Below are 22,198 nucleotides of genomic sequence, written 5' to 3'. Positions count from 1 at the left end.
AAGCTTATTTTTGATGCTCAATATGTTTTTTTTACCATAACCTAGGGTTGCCATCCGTCTCTCAAAAGCGGGACATGTCCCGCCATTTTCGAAAATGTCCAGCCGTCCCGCTTTTTACTCGAAATGTCCCGCTTTTTTCATTAAAGTTTCAAATAAATAAAATTAGTTTTCCTGTTTGAATTTGATAGAATTGCTTTTTCAAAATTTACAACAGACAAATAGGATTCCTGCCTTTTTATCACTATAAAAATGACATTCTTAAATTTTGCGATGGAAGTCACGATGGAGTGCTCAGAATAAATTTGTCAGATTGTCCGGTTTTATCCGGACTTGCCCTGATTATTGACACTAAATATTGGAAAAAAAAAAATTCCGAATTATTTACTTTTTTTTGCAAAACCTAGCACAATTAACCTCAAATGGAGCTGCAATAATTTTTTATTATCTCCTGTTGATGGGAGAAAAGTTTCAAGTAATTATCTTGATTTTTTTTCTGGATTATCTCATGTATTTTAACAAATTTGCCCGGGTTTTAGAATAAAAACCTTGAAATCAAATGCTTGGATTTTGGCAGATTCTTAGATAAAGTTGCTCGGATTTATCTGGTCCGAATACGTCTAGGAAAAATTCTGGTAACCTTAGCTTAAAATATTTCCCGGTTTTATCCGGACTTGCTCGGTTACTTGATACAAAATTTGGGAATTTCGATTCGACCCGGTTGTCCGAATTTCGTTGAAAAAGCCAGCCGGATTTATTTATATTATTTTAAAAATCAAACTAAGGGTGCTTAATTAGTATAGCGCACGGTACCCTTCCAAATAAACGAATTTCAAATCAAATCAAAATCAAACAAAAAACTCAAATAAAGTTATAAGACATTTTTTCATGAAGCTCGAAATGCTATTTAAATCATTAATTTATAAATTTTTGTGTAGTAAAATCCGGATTTTCACCAAATTTGCCTGCATATTGCCCTGATTTTGGGCTGCAAATTTTTAAATCGATTGTCTGGATTTTGCCAGTTTTTAAGACAAAAGAGCCCGCATTTTCCCAGCCTGGATACGTGCGGAGAAAAATATAATATATTTTCCATTGCAATTTCATTCAAGAATAAAAATGTGTTGTTTTTTTTATTGAACTCACGGCACCAACTCATTTCAATCCATCAAACTGTATGCATCAATATATTGCTTTTTAAGTTGTATGTAAAATCAAATGTAACTTGAAAAATGTTTTATTTGTTAAAACATCTTTCATATTTTTATTTATTGTCAATCTCCAAATAGATACATGACAGGCAATTTAATTTATGTTGTTTTAATATTTTCGAACCTGATTGAAATTGGCAAATTAGGTTCAAAAGCATTTGCTTCATTCAAAATATTTTTTTAGAATAAGTATGACTTGATTATTTGCATAGTTTTCCGACATAACTATAAATTAAAATATAAACATTAATTAACCCTTTAGAAAGCAACCTCGCCTGCATGGCAAATTTAGTAGCTTTTAAGTAAACAATAAATATTATCAAAATGATTTTAAATGGGTAGGGCAAGTGGAAGAATGCTTAAAGACTCTACTTTGAACTGAAATGAATTCCTTTTTTTTTAAATATTTTTTTTTATAATTTGGAGATGTTCTCAATCTTAAACAAATATAATGAAAATGAAAGCTGGTTTTGTATTGACCTCCAAGAGCAAGATAAAAAAAAATTAATAATTGAGATTGGCTTGTAATGAGGATCATTTCCAACAATGGTTAACTTTTTTCTTGTTTCAATAGAAATTATTTTTTTTATATTCAAGGATAAAAGCACCGCACTTTTATATCCAGATTATCAACCAAAAAAATACAAACATACATATTGAATGTATTTAATATAAAACTAGGAGGCCGAGACTAAATGTTTGTAATCTTGTCAGATGTTTTCAAGTAGTTGGACAATAAAGACGCAAATCCCAAATCATCAAGTCTTGCTTATTACAAATCGGCATCCTGCAATATCTTGACTATTTCTAACTAATTTTAAAATGTCCCGTTTTTTTGTTTGTGTCCGTTTTTTTTTCTAAAAATGTTACCCTTTTTTTGAAATACATCTGGCAAGTCTACCATAACCCTCATCGAAATGGGACCCTAGGATAACCTGTTTGTCATAACGAAAGCTTCGTGAATGACTATAATGAAAACAAATCACACGAACAAATCACTTCAGAAGTTGGTGCAAAACTGGGTGTTTATATTTTTTCCAAGAAAAATTTCCCATAATTCCATACATATTTTAGGCTCATTGTATTTCCGTGGTCCGATCCCCCTAATTTAGCACTGGACTTTGTGCTAGACCTGGGATCTATTTGAGCTTTTCATTAGTCGGCTGATTTAATAGATCACAGGATTTGGATATTATCATTTATTTTTCCTATCCTTTGCAATTAAATATTGAAAAGATTCAGAAACATATTTCAACGCTTTTACAAATAAATATTTCCTAGCATAAGTTTTTTATAAATAATACTCACATCATCGCACAAATTAATTTTGAATAAAATTGATGTATGCAGTGTTGCAAACCTTATCTGCTTATATGAGCCATTTAGATTCAATTCCCTTAATTTTTTGAGTATAAATGGATCGATTTCATCATTAAATCACATTATTTTTTTGAGTTTTTTGGCAATTTTAGTAAATTAAGCATAAATTTAAATATAGGCGTATTGTGATGTCACGATTTCTTTTGCTTATATTTTGATAACTATTTGACCAATGAAAATACTTTTGATTACAAATTGTAACGAATTATATTCTGAATTTAGGGTTGTATTTTTTCAATGTGCAATACGAACTGTAAAATCTACAAACAATTTTCCAAAAAATTGTTTTGCAAACGTTGTGACATTACGCTGGAATGGGTCATTATGAATTTGGGATCTTAACCGCAAATTTGAAACTATTATCACAAATGTGATTCCAAAATGAGTGTTTAATCTGAAATCTGAAATTAAAATCTAAAATCAAAATTTGAAGTCTGAAATCTTAATCAAGAATTTTAATCTGCAATCTGAAATAAAATCTGTTTGCAAAATCCTTAAAATTTTCGAAATAGTAAAGGCGACAAAAATCACAGAAAAGAAAAAAAAACGGACAAAAATTTCAATTAAAAAAAATGGAAAACAACATTATTAAAAGTTATAGAAATTTCCTGCACATTATAAAAAATACTAATATAACAAAATTGAAATAAAATCAAAGAAACGACAAAATATCCAAACGACAATAATTTAAAAAAATTCATGAGGACCACAAAACTATGACGAAATGCGTCTACCAATTACAGAAAAAAAAATCAGAAATGGTACTAAGTTACAAACAAGGAAAAACTAAGCAACTGAGAAAGATTTTTCAAAAATGGTAAAAGAAACAAAATAAATAAATTAGAGAAAAATAAAACAAATCTGAATAACAGTAAATTTTCAACACGACAGAAGTCGAAAAAGACTATAAAATGGAAAAAAAATTATAAAAATAATGACAAAAACAATAGAAATCCGAAAACCAAAAAAGAGAAGAATAAAAAAATAACTAAAATGGCATAAAGACAAAATTGTTAAAAATGACAAAATGCAAAAAAGACAAAAATACCGAAATCATCTCGGAAAGATCGATACTAGATCGACCAATCCTAGCCAGTACATTTGCATATTTGTTTGCAAATTAGTTTTCTGGTATCGAGATTTTTTGGAAAAAATTAAGATTCTGTACAGGACTCGACCGTTTCCTGTGGAAGCAAAATAAATATTGCCAAATTTCTTCATAAATTCTGCTATGAAAATACTAATCTTCATCCTCCGGGTTCAAAATTCTAAAATTTAGACCTGATACTTCGACAAAAGATCTGGGCGAACCGATAAATGTGCCTTCCAAACAAAATGATAATTTTTTTTTTGCTTGTTTCCGCACCACTGCTCAATCAAATATATTTTTTTGGTATTTGGGTGCCCCGCAGTGAGACGTGCTAACGGTCGTAATTCTCTCAAATTCTCATGTCTCACTGCTACACCGTCTCTAGGTTTAAAAGAGATCCAGATCGCCGAAACTGGAAGGAAAACAAACGGCAAAATAAATATCATAAGTTTCGATCAGGCTTCCGAATAGTACTGCCGAACGACAGTATTCTTGCGAACGTCGCGCATACACCCCGATGAAAGCTTTCCGAATATTTCTTCCCCGACAGTTTTAAAAGGAGCGGTCGTACGATGTACAACGATGGCTTGTTTCTCTTCATGCGAAAGTTTTTTCGTGGGTATGAAAGCTTTTTAAGCTCCGTGACAGTTTTGGGAATATCTTCGTAACAGTTTTCAATGCGTTGAATTTTTCATGACAGTATTGCTTATTTCGTCCGACTGTAGCCGAGATTCGTTTCGGATAGTCATCCACGCTCGGACTGAGTTAATTTCGAATTAACGAACGTATGAGCTTTCCTTCTGCTTGAGCGTAAGCTAGCTACTGCGGCTGGCTATCCTTACGTTATTAGTTGGTCGACGCGCATTGATGCGTGTTGTTTTCCAACCTGAAATTGGGTTTCGTTTAAGAGCATTAAGTTCAAGATTTCAGATTGAAATATGAGATTTCAGATTTCAGATACAAATTCAGATTTCTGATTCCTATGTCAGGTCAAGATTTCAGATTTTAGATTCAAATTTGGATTTCAGATTCAGGTTAAGGCATTAAATTTCAAATTCAAATTTAAATTCAGATTTCAGACTCAGATTTCAGATTGAGATTTCAGATTCTGATTTAGGGATCATATTCGAGTCTCGGATTTCCGAATCAGATTTCAGATTCAGATTTCAGATTCAGACTTCAGATTCAGATTTCAGATTCAGATTTCAGATTCAGATTTCAGATTCAGATTTCAGATTCAGATTTCAGATTCAGATTTCAGATTCAGATTTCAGATTCAGATTTCAGATTCAGATTTCAGATTCAGATTTCAGATTCAGATTTCAGATTCAGATTTCAGATTCAGATTTCAGATTCAGATTTCAGATTCAGATTTCAGATTCAGATTTCAGATTCAGATTTCAGATTCAGATTTCAGATTCAGATTTCAGATTCAGATTTCAGATTCAGATTTCAGATTCAGATTTCAGATTCAGATTTCAGATTCAGATTTCAGATTCAGATTTCAGATTCAGATTTCAGATTCAGATTTCAGATTCAGATTTCAGATTCAGATTTAGATTTCAGATTCAGATTTCAAATTGAGATTTTAGATTAAAATCTTAGATGCAGAATTCAGATTCCGATTTCAGATTTTAGATTTCAGATTCTTATTTCAGATTCAGATTTCAGATTCAGGAATAGTTTCAAATTTCTTATCAAGAAATTATTTCTTTTTGAACCCATTTCCTACATGAATTTATTACTATATATTTTGATAAAACTTCAATCTGCGATTCTATAATTTTCCCTGCGAGAAAATTTTAATCAAAAGTTGATTTTCGTCTTTTTCATACCAAGGAGTCAAAAAATCATCGCCTTATGAGCTCAGTAAGAAATATCTTATTTTGAATAAATAAATGAAAGTACATTATACACTTGTTATGAGATTCAAGCTAACATAGGATAGAAATTCATTACATATATTTGAGCAATTATTGAAAAAAGACTGTACCATGTTCTTAATAGATAAATTTGAGCAATTATTGAAAAATGTCTGTACCATGTTCCAAAAAATGTGAGCTATTTGTTTCGTGGGCATAAATTACTGGTGTGATTCAAAAATTTAACTGCTTATTCTTGATCGAAATCGTATGTAGATCAAAACGTATCCTCGACTTGACTTTTAAAGAATTCAAAATGAAACCTTATGGAGAAGCATAATAGTTATATCGACGAATATTGAATACAATTTTTGATATTAAGGAATGTAGTGTTCATAAGCAAATAAAATAAATTACCATTACATACTAGCATCCACACTAAAATTTACCTCTCTGTTATGTGAAAAAATAATAAAAATAATCCATGTATTGCGTTGGTTTCATCTCTAGTGTTAAACTTTTATAAATTCAATCGATTTACAAAAATTGTTTTGTTCGTTCAGCATATATTCTCGAAAGTTAATACTTCCATCCAACCAAAAAAAAAAAAATAATAAATATGAAGATAAAATTCTGACAATCTGAAATTTACACCAGCTTGTTATCTGACCTGATACCTGATAGAAGTGTATCAAGAAATTTAGAATAGAAATTTTTAAAAGGTTATCTTAAAAAAGAAAAAAACAATTGAATCCCACAATTTGATACGTTACGTATATTATTGGAAAAATAATTGAAAAAAAACAGTGTACATGTATGTTTTCAATTGGAACTTTATGGAAAGATCAAAAATTTAATTTCTTTTATCCTTTAAAATCCAATTCCGCCTTAAGACGTGGTTTATTAAATTCAGCATAAAACCAAAACCAACCATTAATTTAATTTCTTTTTGCGCAGAATATTTCAAATCATGTTAATTTAACAATCCATACTAATTGCGATTATTTGACAAGCAATGGTCAAAAACTACAGCTAAGTGGAATTCAAAATCATGAAAAACTGGAAATGAACCTATTTTCCGAAAAAACATAATTTTGAAAGCGTCAGAAATCTCTGGCCCACGTGTTTGACGGGGGTGGGGCTCTCCATAGGACCGCGCATGTTTCAGATTCATATTTAAGATTGAGATTTCAGATTCAGATTTCACATCGAGATCCCAGGTTCAAATTTTATGTCCAGGATTCAGATTCAGATTTCGGAGTAGGATTTTATATTCAGATTCAGATTCAAATTCTGCTTTCAGATTTCTTATTTTAGGTATCAGGTTTAGATTTAAATTTCAGATTGAGATTCAATACAGATTTAAGTTCAAATTAGGATTTCACTTTGAGATTTTCACCCTTAAATGATAACCTACCTAATTTTTTTTTTGAATACTTATACAAATTTTAGAGAAAAATGATAACGATCAAGTCTCTTTTCAAATCGCACAAAAATAGGTTCTATTTAAACCCACGTTTCCCGCGAGTTTAATATTTCTAAGGCTATGATTCTTAGAAAAAAAAGTTAAAGTAGTAAATTGTACGATTGGTTAAGACAATAACGATTTTCGCCTAACCTTCACCGGCACCACACATTGCGTTACGCCTAGTCGTATGCGGCTACTCAGTTCGAATAGATGGTTCGTTCGATCTATTCGAAGCGAGCAGCAGCATACGACCGGGCATGGGTACGGTATAAGCATGACAGTCATCCGTGACAGTCATGCCTGAAACTGTCACGCCCTACAGCCGACAGTTAAAATGAAATTATTTTAGAAACAGGAGGCATGAAGGAATAAAAACCGAACTGTCGATTCGGTACGCTACAGCTTTAAGCACAACATTTTCGGCAGCGCAAGCTTTGAGCCGATTGTTCAGATACAGTCTTCGTTCCCGAACGTGTGTGATGATGCTGAAGCTTTTTGATTCGATACCGACTGTACAGCAGCGAACCGAGCGGTTAAAGGAAACCGAGACAGTTTGTTCGGTGAAGAAAAAACTGTCATCGCAATGCAGTACTTTTGGGAAGCCTGGTTTCGATCCAACCGCCAAACCATAAAGTCGCGATTTCTGACGATCCGAAAATTCACCACCGGGTGAAACAAAATTGCTCCCCCAGCGTCGGAAAGGGGTGAAAGTGATACTTTACCAGGCTGTCCCTTATAGTGATTTTTGATTCGAGTGTTTACAGTCCACTCTAGTGTTATCGAACATTTTTGAAGAGAAAAAGCGGATTCATTTAATTTAAAATCAACATTTTAGCTTAAATTCGCTTTTGCCGCAAGTAAGATTGATGGGACAACACATTGAAGAAGTCAGAAAAATTATAAGTTTCCTCTGATTTTTTTTTTTGATTATTTTTCAACATGTTTGTTAGGTCTTACTAATTTTTTTTAAAGAGATCTTAACTCCACATGAGGCATTCGGCCCTATTTGGGTCTTACTTAACGGAAATGTTAACCTGTTACAAATAAAATTGTTTAGATGAAAAGTCAAATGGAAATTGACAAAATTAAGAACCCATAAAAACCAACAATGTTTAAAACATCAAATAAAATCATTTTTGTCTTTATCTGAGCAAAATTTTCCAAATTTTCTGTCAATAAAGCTGACATAAGTTGATGTGATGCATAATATTTTACAAAAATTTGCTTACTCATTCGAAGATGAAATCTTTAATCCAAAAGTTTGTACTTTGAACATTCTTTTGGATTGGTTTATACATCCATTAAAAGCTCTGAATATTTAATATGTAGATTATCATCTTCTCATTGTTAGATTTGTAAATAGAGTTACCAGAATCGCTAAGTAATAATGTGTTGTTTGCCGGTTAGGGCCTAAAAGACTCAGATTTATATTTTAACCATAGAATCAAAACAAAGGAATTTGTTTTATGAATTTATTTGAAGTGTATTTTGGTCTAAAATACCAAAAATTCTTAAATAATTAATTTCGCTTGCAATGATTTAAGCTACTTTTATGCATGATTGTCCAATTTCTTCCCGAGCGGCTTGAAAAATGCATGCAAAATGCAGTAACTCAGTTGGTTTGGTTGCTCTTATGCAAACAATGAAGTTATAGTCTTCCTTCATGCTAAATAAGTGAGAGGCATATGAGAAATAAGAGTTAATAAGAAAAAAAAATTAAATGTCCAAGCCAACATTCAAAGAGAAGCTACTATCGCTTTGATTAATATAAAATATTCTACCTATGTTTGATAAAGTACAGGAAAATTTTCGGAAAATCCAGAAAATAGGAAACTTTCTACCATGACCTTATTTAAGAATCAGTTTCAATACTTTTCATTTCATCCGAATTTTCATAAGGGCTTAAACAAGAGTCTATGTTGTGTATTTTTAACATCTTTTGCCAAGTAGCACGTAAGCTACAAGTAAACACGAAAAAGTTCTGATTATTGTGCTTCTGACAGTATTCACTATTGCTTACAGCCAGATCTTGTCAGCATCCCGGTTAGTAGTAAAAGTACATTTACTACTCATCTTTACTAGGCCAGGCCCATTGTGCAGTATTGGATGCAAAGACAACTGGAACATATGAAGGAGAAAACGTGGACAACTGCGGCATACGCTTCCATGATTTATCATTTTTTACGTTGGGAGCACATATCTCAAAAATATGCCTCTTATTTAGCTGGAAATGGTGTTTTTTACAATGAAATTCCAAATTTTAGAATAAATAAATTTCAAATTTCTTTGCTCCCCTGCTCATCGACCATGGATATAGCGCCATTGATCGCTCTTGACAAGAAAAATTATTGAAAAGGATCGTTCATTTTAAGTGGATTTATGCCAACGTAAGAATTTCACTATACAATTAACACACGACGTATTACACTTTTTGATACTTACTTTTTTTCAGTGTGTTCACTTTCTTGCTCTAAATTGCATAACATATTATAAAGTTTTAACTTATATTGAGCGCTGATGAATAGCAAATCTTAAGATATAGAAACTGCCTGGTAGAAACTAACTTTTAACTAGTTACATTAAATCCGGAACTAAGTGCCTGCTCCGAACGATTCTTTTCTTCTCTAAAACTCACTCTACCATCCGAAAAACGATTTTCCAGGGCAACAGAAGTAGCAAAATTACGAACGTTCCTTTGGCTAAATTACATTCCGATCGGTTTCCGTGCACCAGATGAGAAAATTTGCCCAAATATCCCACCTAAATTGCTTCAACGTGCCAGAGTGGCTTAATAAGAAACAGCATCAATATCTTGGAACGTTCTTTGGTGGCAACGCAACGAACGGTTTCATTTTTCCAGAAGGCAAGCGGCTCCAGAAGCCACAGGGAAGAGTTTTTGGACCGGGTTGAGTCCCGAGGAAACATCTTCCGAGTTTGCCATAATAGGCGAACATTTTGTATCTAACTCAATTATGAGAGAAATTTTGTTTCAGCTTTCCACGCCTTCCCCCAGAAGCCATCCTAGACTTACAGGAAGTTTTTCATCTGATATAAGTTTAAAGTAGCTGCCGGCCGTCTCTGGTGTAAGATGGGGTGGATTCGGTGTACAAGTTTGATATCGAAAAACATTTCATGACAGTTGCTCGTAGCATAAAGCGTTCCGATAATATCTGGTTCGGGCCTTCGAGCGGAATGTTTCTAGTGAGACTGATATAAATACACTGTCTTCTGAAGATCAGTAGAGATATTTAGGAATACCTACATTTTTTTTATTGTCAATAGTTGCAAGTTTTATTTTACCAGTAAAAAATTAACGAAGTTATCCTTGAATTACGAACCAGCATAAATATTCGGATGGTTTAAACAATCAGTACTAGCACAGTGTCTTTTTAATCCTTGCTATAGAAAAAGTGATTAAATTCTTTGAAAATACTTTGAAAACAGGCAATATGCTTTGTTAGGAATTATCAGAACTCATATGACAAGACCAAATGTTTTATTTTTAGGATGCATTTTATTTTTTGGTTTCACAATTTCAAACTCATCCATTCGGGGTTCATCTCACGTCTCTTATTAATTTATAATGTGAAAAGTGTTTCAGATTTTCTAAATTTTGTGGGTTTCTGAAAATTCTCAAGTACAAACTCCCGGATTGTAACATCAGTTCAGAAAAATTAATGAGAAGTTATTGCTGTAGGAAGTGTGTTTTTCTAGTATCGAATCATTCAATTATGTCACAAGCTGGAGGTGGACGAAATCAACGGACAATAGGTTCGGGTACATACAATGAAACATGCAATAATTTATAACAATGTATTGTCCACTTGTCCAAGAAAAATTACAATTTCGCATGAACTAGTTAGGCTTCATAAATATAATTTCTCCGCGATGGAGCGTTAAAAAACATGTGCAATACCAACAAACCATCGCCTACTTCCTCAATATTTTATTCAACCTAAAATTATTTTTCATCTTTAATATAAGAAAGAGTTCCGAGATAAATTTAAATCTCATTTTATCGGTCAGTATAAAGAGTAAAATTAAACTAACTAATTTTTGGAGTATTATACTGTCCAACCAGGCATCATGCAACAGCGGGGTTAAATGCCAAAATTGTATATCACAGTTGAATTTTTATTTTAATACAGTGTTATCAAGTTATCACTTAATGATTACAAAATGATGGAGATACATTTTTTCACATCTTCAGTTTTTTTTAATGTTTTTGATTCGTAAAGGAAATTTGAAAAATCGAGTTAAAGATGTATGATGAAATGGTTTAACGATATCACAAACTTTATACTGATTTCATAATCCTTTATCTACCCATTTTTTTAATTAATATTTTTATAATTCAGATATATGTCTGGGGTAAAATGGAACAAAATGCAAATCAAAGTGACACCTTAAAAATCTCGTTTCTATAAGCTGGAAAATTATTTCTTTTAATGAATTAAGACAGAATTGTTGAGGATTCAGGGGGTAGCTTACCGCTTAGTGTTCGATCGGAGGGTTTACTTATCCGTTGCTCGCCAACGGGACGGAAATTTAGTAGCACAGAACGGGGGACGAACAATTTCGTCTGCGCTGACCAGTTGGTTTTGTTTTGTCTGCCGCTTCTTCACTGCTGCTGCATCGGGAGGTAAGTTTATCGTGCACCTTTTTGAGTCCGCAAAGTACACACAGCACAATTTCTACCGGTACGAATTTCGGATGTGCTTCGAAAATACAAAACGGACGACCGATTTACAATAAAAGACACCACTTTATTGGACTTTTTACAATTCGACCGACGGAACAAACAAACAATAGTACGGAGCCGATGTTACCGCTACGAGACCTTATTCAGACTGATTTTATGTTGTGTTTGTTGTTGCTTTGTCAGCTGGTTGGTGAGTTACCGTATCCAAACAGTTCATTCGGTAACTCACTGGTATGTTGTTTCTTATACTAGACTGGTTCAATATTTTAAGTTTTAACATTAATACAAATAATTTAAAGAAATTTAACATTTAACAAATAATTGAATCTAGGTTGTGTATGGTGTTACTTTTCGTTACGTAGGGACAGGTATTGAATTCTAGGTTTGGTTACAAACATTCCGGCCACCTTGAAATGGCACGGACATTTCAACACTCGCTTCGGTATCATTGGGGAGCCTTCATCGGTTGCCTTCATCTTCGACTAAATACGTGGACCAACAGGACGCAGCACGGAACCAGGTGAGCAGGAGGAGTGATTGGTACTGGGCGGTACGGACACCATCTGGAGCTTTGCCTTCTGGAACAAAGAGGAACCCAGTAGACCAACAAACATACATACAGTAAAACGATTGGAACCGCAATCACCTGGTGCTTATGGTTGTCATACAGGAGCTAACTTAGAGTGTAGCTCTACTCATTGAAGCTGCGACCACCGATACTGCCTTCAAACAGCCGGTGCTAGGAATTCGATGAGAAAGGATGTCCACCACACGAAGCCGGAAACGATGAAGTGCGACCACACTCGGAGCGTTGATTCTGCGGAGCAAGAAGGAACCCAGTAGCCCAACAAACAAAATAAGGGGGTATTGGAATTGCAATCACCTGATTCTCAAAATTGATATGCAGGAGCTAACTTAGAGTGTAGCTCTACTCATTAGGGCTGCAATCGGCGACTACTGGTCCTAGTGGTCCGCAATGTACAGGCAAACACGACGAAAACGTAAAACCATATGGAGCTTGGCGCTAGGAAGCAAAAGGAACCCAGTAGACCAACAAACGATATGTAAAACTATTGGAACCGCAATCACCTGATCCATAAAATTCTGCGCAGGAGCTGTCTTAGAGTGCAGCTCTACTCGTGGTTATTTTCAGGAACTGCGGTGACCGGTTCTCCAATGGGTTGCCCATCAGCTGGATCGCTTGTTCTGGTACGGGTTCTGTGCAACTCGTTGTTTGCACCTCGGAACGCAGTGCCATGGATCTCGTGGTGACAGTTTCGGCGGGCAGAAAATCGGCGAAGAGCAGCGATGAAGACCGGCGTGGAGAGTTCAGACACCAACTCGATATGGACAGCACGTGTGGTGAAGCAAACGAAGATCCAAACGTATGCTTTCGTTGAGCCTCGGTTTTGGGTGGGAGACTTGATGTAAACTGGTCCACAATAGTCTACACCGGAAACGGCAAACGGTCTTCGGGGCGCAACACGCGACGTAGGCAAATCTGCGATGCTTTGCTGGATCATCTTCGGTCTGCATCGGAAAAACGTGTGGCATTCATGGAATGTGCGGCACACTAGGTTGCGTCCACCAATGATCCAATATTTTTGACGGATCGTGGCGAGCATTAGTTGTGGGCCGGCGTGAAATAAATCTCCGTGATAGTACTTCGCCAACAGTTTTTAAAGTGGGTGTTTCGCGAGCAGAACAATTTGATGCATCGTAGCTTCTGGAACGGTTGCGTTGGCCAGAACTCTTCTAATCCGAATAACTCCATCCAAATCCAGTTTTGTGCGGATGTACCTCCACTGCGATGAAGATGGAAGACGGCCGGTCGATGCAAGGGTGGCTAAAAATGGTGAGTTGTCCAGGTGCAGTTGTATTTGGCGGTACATCTTCTCAATGTCGGCTACGAGTGCGATTGGGTAGGTTCGGAAGCGCATAATGATCGACAGCAGATCGTCCTGGATAGTAGGTCCCACCAACTGCATATCGTTGATGGAGTAACCGGTTGATGTCTTGCACGAAGCGTCAAAAACAACACGGACCTTGGTGCTTGTGCTTGACTCCTTGAAGACTGGATGATGTGGTAGATAGCAGTGGGGGACAGAGTCGTCTACTGGATCAGTCAACTTGATCATGTGACCCAAACGTTCGTAGTCGGCCATGAAACAAACGTAGGCTTCTCGAGTGGCAGGATCTCGCTTAAGTCTCCTCACTAGACTTTGGAAGCGGCACTCGGCGATGGATCTGGATTCTTCAACACGTACCAGGGGATCACTAGTGAGTGGCAATCTAAAAACGAAACGACCGGACGAATCGCGAATGGTGGTAGCACTGAACACTTCTTCACACTTTGTTTCTTCAGCTGACAGAGCTTGAGACGGCAACAGAGATTCCAGTTCCCAAAACCTTTCGGTGGATTGTTCTTGGTCTCGATCGATGGTCGTAAGATGGCATAACCGGGGAGTTTCGGAGGAATTTATTGGAACCGATCCGGATACAGCCCAACCAAATACAGTCTCAACTAGAGTCGGCATCTCATTGCCGAGGGAAATCTTTCTGCCGCCATGAAGTTCGTGATACACTTCTCCGCCAACGACGAGATCAATGTCCGCAGGAATAAAGAAATGAGGATCAGCCAGGTCAACGTCGGGAATTTTCCAAGCAGCGACATCCATTTTCACAGTCGGTAGACAGACTGTTGGCCTTTTCAGGATCAAGAAATCTAGCTCCGTTGCATACTTGGTGACAGTTGAACGAATCTTTGCTGTTAACTGGCGCTTGATCTGCTTGGATGACTCACCAATCCCGGAAACGGCAATGTCAACGGTAGAACGGTGGAGATCGAGAGTGTTGGCCAACTTCTTCGTCATGAAGCTGCACATACTAGCAGAATCCAGTAGCGCTCGCGCCGGAATTTCCTTCCCCGTACTGTCAACCACCAAAAGCATCACCGTTTCTAGTAAAACTGTACTGTTTGATGCCTGAACAGTCATACATACTTGTTGGCTCGAAGTTGATGGTTGCGGATCTGCATCTGGAGGAACGGTACTGCGCTGCGGAGCTGGTAGGGACGAATTCGGCAGTAGCGACGTTGGTTCCGGTAGCGAATTGAAAAAGCTGGTCTTGATTGCATCGTGGAGGAGAGAGTGATGCTTTCCACTGCAAAAACGACAAGTGTGTCTGGAGGAACAGTTTCGAGCTAAATGGCCGGAATTGAAACAATTCCAACACAAACGATGGGATGTGACAACTTGCCGTCGGTTGTAGGGAGAGAAGCTGGCGAATTTCCTACAGCGAAATAGATGGTGTCGTTCGGAACATACTACGCACACGGGTAAATCGGTTTTTGGATCAGACGCAACAGGATTGGCCACTAATCGGAACGCCTTCTTCGGTTGGGAATCCGTCATCCTCGCTGGAATCGTTTGCAGGTTGCGCTGTTCTTCTGTGACGATCGTCCTCAGCATCATCGCTCGAGAATACAGGAAATCGATCAACTCTTGGTAAGTGATGTCTCTCAGGTCGCTTGTTTTCTCCTCCCAGGCTCGAAGTGTCGTTGGATCCAGTTTGTAGCACAGTAGATTCACTAGTGGAGTATCCCAGTAACCTACCGGCTCACTCAGTTTAGCCATGGCCTTCACGTGGCGATCAAAGTCATCTGTCAAGGTATGAAGATCCTTCGAAGACTCCTCTCTCAAAGGTTGGAGGTCATACATTGCCCTGAAGAGCTGTCGTTTCAGATACCGCTGGTTATCATACCTCTTCATCAACGCTTCCCAAGTGATGAGATAACTGTCAGCCTCAACGTTCACGGACTCAAAAGGTTTCTTGGCTTCGCCTTCTAGACTCTGTAGGAGGTACTGCAGCTTTGCAACCGCTGGAACGTCTGGATTCGAATGCACCATAGACTTGAACGTGTCTCGGAACGACAACCATCGTGAAAAATCACCATCGAACCTCGGCAAATCTATTTTGGGCAAGCGTAGGTGAAACATAGCTGTCCTGGCTGGTACGGTCGGCTCGGATGATGTGGTACTACTCAACCTTTCTGGGATGTTGTTCAACAGGAATGCTTTCACCTCACAAAACCTTTCCTCGATGGTCGATCTCTCAGCCAAACGCATTTCGAGCCGGTCTGACCCATCCCACTTCTCGATGACGGTTTGCGTTTTCTGGAATTGGTCGTAGATCCTATCAACTAGATCTTGTCGAACTTGGAGGCGCCCAACATCACGATCCACGTTGAACTCTCTCGTAAACCTTTCCACATCCGATAGGTTTGTCAGAATAGCCTTGCGACGAATGATGGCATCCTCCACTCTTTCGTCTGACTTGGTTTTCGGCATGTTGAAATATACTGACACTTGCTACCACCACTGTACGTTAACGAAAACACAGCACAAAATACGAAAACGAAATCCTTCCCCAACCGATGTACTGGTTTTTACACGACGGCGGAAGTGTAAACCAATCGTACGATAAAATCCTTCCCGTCGCGGATTTACACTTCTACACGACGAAGAATGATACAAATCGTACGATATAATCCTTCCCGTCGCGGTGTATCAATCTTAACACGTAACGATACCGAGAATTGTGTGTTAAAATCGACGAAAAAATCCTTCCCGACGCGACACACAATTCTTTCGCGAAGACTGCCACCCACTCACACCCAATCGCAATAAAATTAATCGATCCAATATAGCCAATATTAGCCTCATGTGCAAAAGGACTGAATTCGCCAATAAAATTCCAAGTCCAAAATTCAATCGCCAAAAATAGTTAAATTCGCTTTTCTAATTTTTGCTGACCGGTGTAGAGCATCAGCATAACAGCAGATCAGAATATAGCTGTTGGCGGCTTTGTGCTGCGGGCTTGGCTTCACTTTCACGCTGCGCTTTCTTGGCTCGTTGAACAATGTACAGCAGTACAAAAGGCAAGCAAAATGGCTCAACTTGATGCAGCCAGCGCGTTGAGTAAATAAAATGGTGTACTCACCGCTACCTTCCGTGTGGGGAATTCCTCCGATCCGGTTCGAAGGACCAATGTTGAGGATTCAGGGGGTAGCTTACCGCTTAGTGTTCGATCGGAGGGTTTACTTATCCGTTGCTCGCCAACGGGACGGAAATTTAGTAGCACAGAACGGGGGACGAACAATTTCGTCTGCGCTGACCAGTTGGTTTTGTTTTGTCTGCCGCTTCTTCACTGCTGCTGCATCGGGAGGTAAGTTTATCGTGCACCTTTTTGAGTCCGCAAAGTACACACAGCACAATTTCTACCGGTACGAATTTCGGATGTGCTTCGAAAATACAAAACGGACGACCGATTTACAATAAAAGACACCACTTTATTGGACTTTTTACAATTCGACCGACGGAACAAACAAACAATAGTACGGAGCCGATGTTACCGCTACGAGACCTTATTCAGACTGATTTTATGTTGTGTTTGTTGTTGCTTTGTCAGCTGGTTGGTGAGTTACCGTATCCAAACAGTTCATTCGGTAACTCACTGGTATGTTGTTTCTTATACTAGACTGGTTCAATATTTTAAGTTTTAACATTAATACAAATAATTTAAAGAAATTTAACATTTAACAAATAATTGAATCTAGGTTGTGTATGGTGTTACTTTTCGTTACGTAGGGACAGGTATTGAATTCTAGGTTTGGTTACAAACATTCCGGCCACCTTGAAATGGCACGGACATTTCAACACTCGCTTCGGTATCATTGGGGAGCCTTCATCGGTTGCCTTCATCTTCGACTAAATACGTGGACCAACAGGACGCAGCACGGAACCAGGTGAGCAGGAGGAGTGATTGGTACTGGGCGGTACGGACACCATCTGGAGCTTTGCCTTCTGGAACAAAGAGGAACCCAGTAGACCAACAAACATACATACAGTAAAACGATTGGAACCGCAATCACCTGGTGCTTATGGTTGTCATACAGGAGCTAACTTAGAGTGTAGCTCTACTCATTGAAGCTGCGACCACCGATACTGCCTTCAAACAGCCGGTGCTAGGAATTCGATGAGAAAGGATGTCCACCACACGAAGCCGGAAACGATGAAGTGCGACCACACTCGGAGCGTTGATTCTGCGGAGCAAGAAGGAACCCAGTAGCCCAACAAACAAAATAAGGGGGTATTGGAATTGCAATCACCTGATTCTCAAAATTGATATGCAGGAGCTAACTTAGAGTGTAGCTCTACTCATTAGGGCTGCAATCGGCGACTACTGGTCCTAGTGGTCCGCAATGTACAGGCAAACACGACGAAAACGTAAAACCATATGGAGCTTGGCGCTAGGAAGCAAAAGGAACCCAGTAGACCAACAAACGATATGTAAAACTATTGGAACCGCAATCACCTGATCCATAAAATTCTGCGCAGGAGCTGTCTTAGAGTGCAGCTCTACTCGTGGTTATTTTCAGGAACTGCGGTGACCGGTTCTCCAATGGGTTGCCCATCAGCTGGATCGCTTGTTCTGGTACGGGTTCTGTGCAACTCGTTGTTTGCACCTCGGAACGCAGTGCCATGGATCTCGTGGTGACAGTTTCGGCGGGCAGAAAATCGGCGAAGAGCAGCGATGAAGACCGGCGTGGAGAGTTCAGACACCAACTCGATATGGACAGCACGTGTGGTGAAGCAAACGAAGATCCAAACGTATGCTTTCGTTGAGCCTCGGTTTTGGGTGGGAGACTTGATGTAAACTGGTCCACAATAGTCTACACCGGAAACGGCAAACGGTCTTCGGGGCGCAACACGCGACGTAGGCAAATCTGCGATGCTTTGCTGGATCATCTTCGGTCTGCATCGGAAAAACGTGTGGCATTCATGGAATGTGCGGCACACTAGGTTGCGTCCACCAATGATCCAATATTTTTGACGGATCGTGGCGAGCATTAGTTGTGGGCCGGCGTGAAATAAATCTCCGTGATAGTACTTCGCCAACAGTTTTTAAAGTGGGTGTTTCGCGAGCAGAACAATTTGATGCATCGTAGCTTCTGGAACGGTTGCGTTGGCCAGAACTCTTCTAATCCGAATAACTCCATCCAAATCCAGTTTTGTGCGGATGTACCTCCACTGCGATGAAGATGGAAGACGGCCGGTCGATGCAAGGGTGGCTAAAAATGGTGAGTTGTCCAGGTGCAGTTGTATTTGGCGGTACATCTTCTCAATGTCGGCTACGAGTGCGATTGGGTAGGTTCGGAAGCGCATAATGATCGACAGTAGATCGTCCTGGATAGTAGGTCCCACCAACTGCATATCGTTGATGGAGTAACCGGTTGATGTCTTGCACGAAGCGTCAAAAACAACACGGACCTTGGTGCTTGTGCTTGACTCCTTGAAGACTGGATGATGTGGTAGATAGCAGTGGGGGACAGAGTCGTCTACTGGATCAGTCAACTTGATCATGTGACCCAAACGTTCGTAGTCGGCCATGAAACAAACGTAGGCTTCTCGAGTGGCAGGATCTCGCTTAAGTCTCCTCACTAGACTTTGGAAGCGGCACTCGGCGATGGATCTGGATTCTTCAACACGTACCAGGGGATCACTAGTGAGTGGCAATCTAAAAACGAAACGACCGGACGAATCGCGAATGGTGGTAGCACTGAACACTTCTTCACACTTTGTTTCTTCAGCTGACAGAGCTTGAGACGGCAACAGAGATTCCAGTTCCCAAAACCTTTCGGTGGATTGTTCTTGGTCTCGATCGATGGTCGTAAGATGGCATAACCGGGGAGTTTCGGAGGAATTTATTGGAACCGATCCGGATACAGCCCAACCAAATACAGTCTCAACTAGAGTCGGCATCTCATTGCCGAGGGAAATCTTTCTGCCGCCATGAAGTTCGTGATACACTTCTCCGCCAACGACGAGATCAATGTCCGCAGGAATAAAGAAATGAGGATCAGCCAGGTCAACGTCGGGAATTTTCCAAGCAGCGACATCCATTTTCACAGTCGGTAGACAGACTGTTGGCCTTTTCAGGATCAAGAAATCTAGCTCCGTTGCATACTTGGTGACAGTTGAACGAATCTTTGCTGTTAACTGGCGCTTGATCTGCTTGGATGACTCACCAATCCCGGAAACGGCAATGTCAACGGTAGAACGGTGGAGATCGAGAGTGTTGGCCAACTTCTTCGTCATGAAGCTGCACATACTAGCAGAATCCAGTAGCGCTCGCGCCGGAATTTCCTTCCCCGTACTGTCAACCACCAAAAGCATCACCGTTTCTAGTAAAACTGTACTGTTTGATGCCTGAACAGTCATACATACTTGTTGGCTCGAAGTTGATGGTTGCGGATCTGCATCTGGAGGAACGGTACTGCGCTGCGGAGCTGGTAGGGACGAATTCGGCAGTAGCGACGTTGGTTCCGGTAGCGAATTGAAAAAGCTGGTCTTGATTGCATCGTGGAGGAGAGAGTGATGCTTTCCACTGCAAAAACGACAAGTGTGTCTGGAGGAACAGTTTCGAGCTAAATGGCCGGAATTGAAACAATTCCAACACAAACGATGGGATGTGACAACTTGCCGTCGGTTGTAGGGAGAGAAGCTGGCGAATTTCCTACAGCGAAATAGATGGTGTCGTTCGGAACATACTACGCACACGGGTAAATCGGTTTTTGGATCAGACGCAACAGGATTGGCCACTAATCGGAACGCCTTCTTCGGTTGGGAATCCGTCATCCTCGCTGGAATCGTTTGCAGGTTGCGCTGTTCTTCTGTGACGATCGTCCTCAGCATCATCGCTCGAGAATACAGGAAATCGATCAACTCTTGGTAAGTGATGTCTCTCAGGTCGCTTGTTTTCTCCTCCCAGGCTCGAAGTGTCGTTGGATCCAGTTTGTAGCACAGTAGATTCACTAGTGGAGTATCCCAGTAACCTACCGGCTCACTCAGTTTAGCCATGGCCTTCACGTGGCGATCAAAGTCATCTGTCAAGGTATGAAGATCCTTCGAAGACTCCTCTCTCAAAGGTTGGAGGTCATACATTGCCCTGAAGAGCTGTCGTTTCAGATACCGCTGGTTATCATACCTCTTCATCAACGCTTCCCAAGTGATGAGATAACTGTCAGCCTCAACGTTCACGGACTCAAAAGGTTTCTTGGCTTCGCCTTCTAGACTCTGTAGGAGGTACTGCAGCTTTGCAACCGCTGGAACGTCTGGATTCGAATGCACCATAGACTTGAACGTGTCTCGGAACGACAACCATCGTGAAAAATCACCATCGAACCTCGGCAAATCTATTTTGGGCAAGCGTAGGTGAAACATAGCTGTCCTGGCTGGTACGGTCGGCTCGGATGATGTGGTACTACTCAACCTTTCTGGGATGTTGTTCAACAGGAATGCTTTCACCTCACAAAACCTTTCCTCGATGGTCGATCTCTCAGCCAAACGCATTTCGAGCCGGTCTGACCCATCCCACTTCTCGATGACGGTTTGCGTTTTCTGGAATTGGTCGTAGATCCTATCAACTAGATCTTGTCGAACTTGGAGGCGCCCAACATCACGATCCACGTTGAACTCTCTCGTAAACCTTTCCACATCCGATAGGTTTGTCAGAATAGCCTTGCGACGAATGATGGCATCCTCCACTCTTTCGTCTGACTTGGTTTTCGGCATGTTGAAATATACTGACACTTGCTACCACCACTGTACGTTAACGAAAACACAGCACAAAATACGAAAACGAAATCCTTCCCCAACCGATGTACTGGTTTTTACACGACGGCGGAAGTGTAAACCAATCGTACGATAAAATCCTTCCCGTCGCGGATTTACACTTCTACACGACGAAGAATGATACAAATCGTACGATATAATCCTTCCCGTCGCGGTGTATCAATCTTAACACGTAACGATACCGAGAATTGTGTGTTAAAATCGACGAAAAAATCCTTCCCGACGCGACACACAATTCTTTCGCGAAGACTGCCACCCACTCACACCCAATCGCAATAAAATTAATCGATCCAATATAGCCAATATTAGCCTCATGTGCAAAAGGACTGAATTCGCCAATAAAATTCCAAGTCCAAAATTCAATCGCCAAAAATAGTTAAATTCGCTTTTCTAATTTTTGCTGACCGGTGTAGAGCATCAGCATAACAGCAGATCAGAATATAGCTGTTGGCGGCTTTGTGCTGCGGGCTTGGCTTCACTTTCACGCTGCGCTTTCTTGGCTCGTTGAACAATGTACAGCAGTACAAAAGGCAAGCAAAATGGCTCAACTTGATGCAGCCAGCGCGTTGAGTAAATAAAATGGTGTACTCACCGCTACCTTCCGTGTGGGGAATTCCTCCGATCCGGTTCGAAGGACCAATGTTGAGGATTCAGGGGGTAGCTTACCGCTTAGTGTTCGATCGGAGGGTTTACTTATCCGTTGCTCGCCAACGGGACGGAAATTTAGTAGCACAGAACGGGGGACGAACAATTTCGTCTGCGCTGACCAGTTGGTTTTGTTTTGTCTGCCGCT

General features: G+C 39.6%; 2 protein-coding genes across 2 annotated transcripts; both read right to left on the bottom strand.

Moving 5' to 3' along the window:
• Window positions 1–13,389: 13,389 nt before the first annotated feature.
• On the bottom strand, window positions 13,390–16,059 carry LOC129752323 (uncharacterized). Its single transcript, XM_055748109.1, has one exon. The coding sequence runs from the start codon at window positions 16,057–16,059 to the stop codon at window positions 13,390–13,392; it is 2,670 nt and encodes an 889-aa protein (XP_055604084.1).
• A 2,616-nt stretch (window positions 16,060–18,675) lies between these two features.
• LOC129752322 (uncharacterized) lies at window positions 18,676–21,345 on the bottom strand. Its single transcript, XM_055748108.1, has one exon. It carries the CDS (start codon window positions 21,343–21,345, stop codon window positions 18,676–18,678), a length of 2,670 nt encoding a protein of 889 aa, XP_055604083.1.
• Between the last annotated feature and the right edge of the window lie 853 nt (window positions 21,346–22,198).

Source organism: Uranotaenia lowii, chromosome 3 (assembly GCF_029784155.1).
Source record: "Uranotaenia lowii strain MFRU-FL chromosome 3, ASM2978415v1, whole genome shotgun sequence".
NCBI classification, from domain to species: Eukaryota; Metazoa; Arthropoda; class Insecta; order Diptera; family Culicidae; genus Uranotaenia; species Uranotaenia lowii.
The sequence above is the reverse complement of the archived record's forward strand: the minus strand, read 5'-3'. Positions and strand labels throughout refer to the sequence as shown.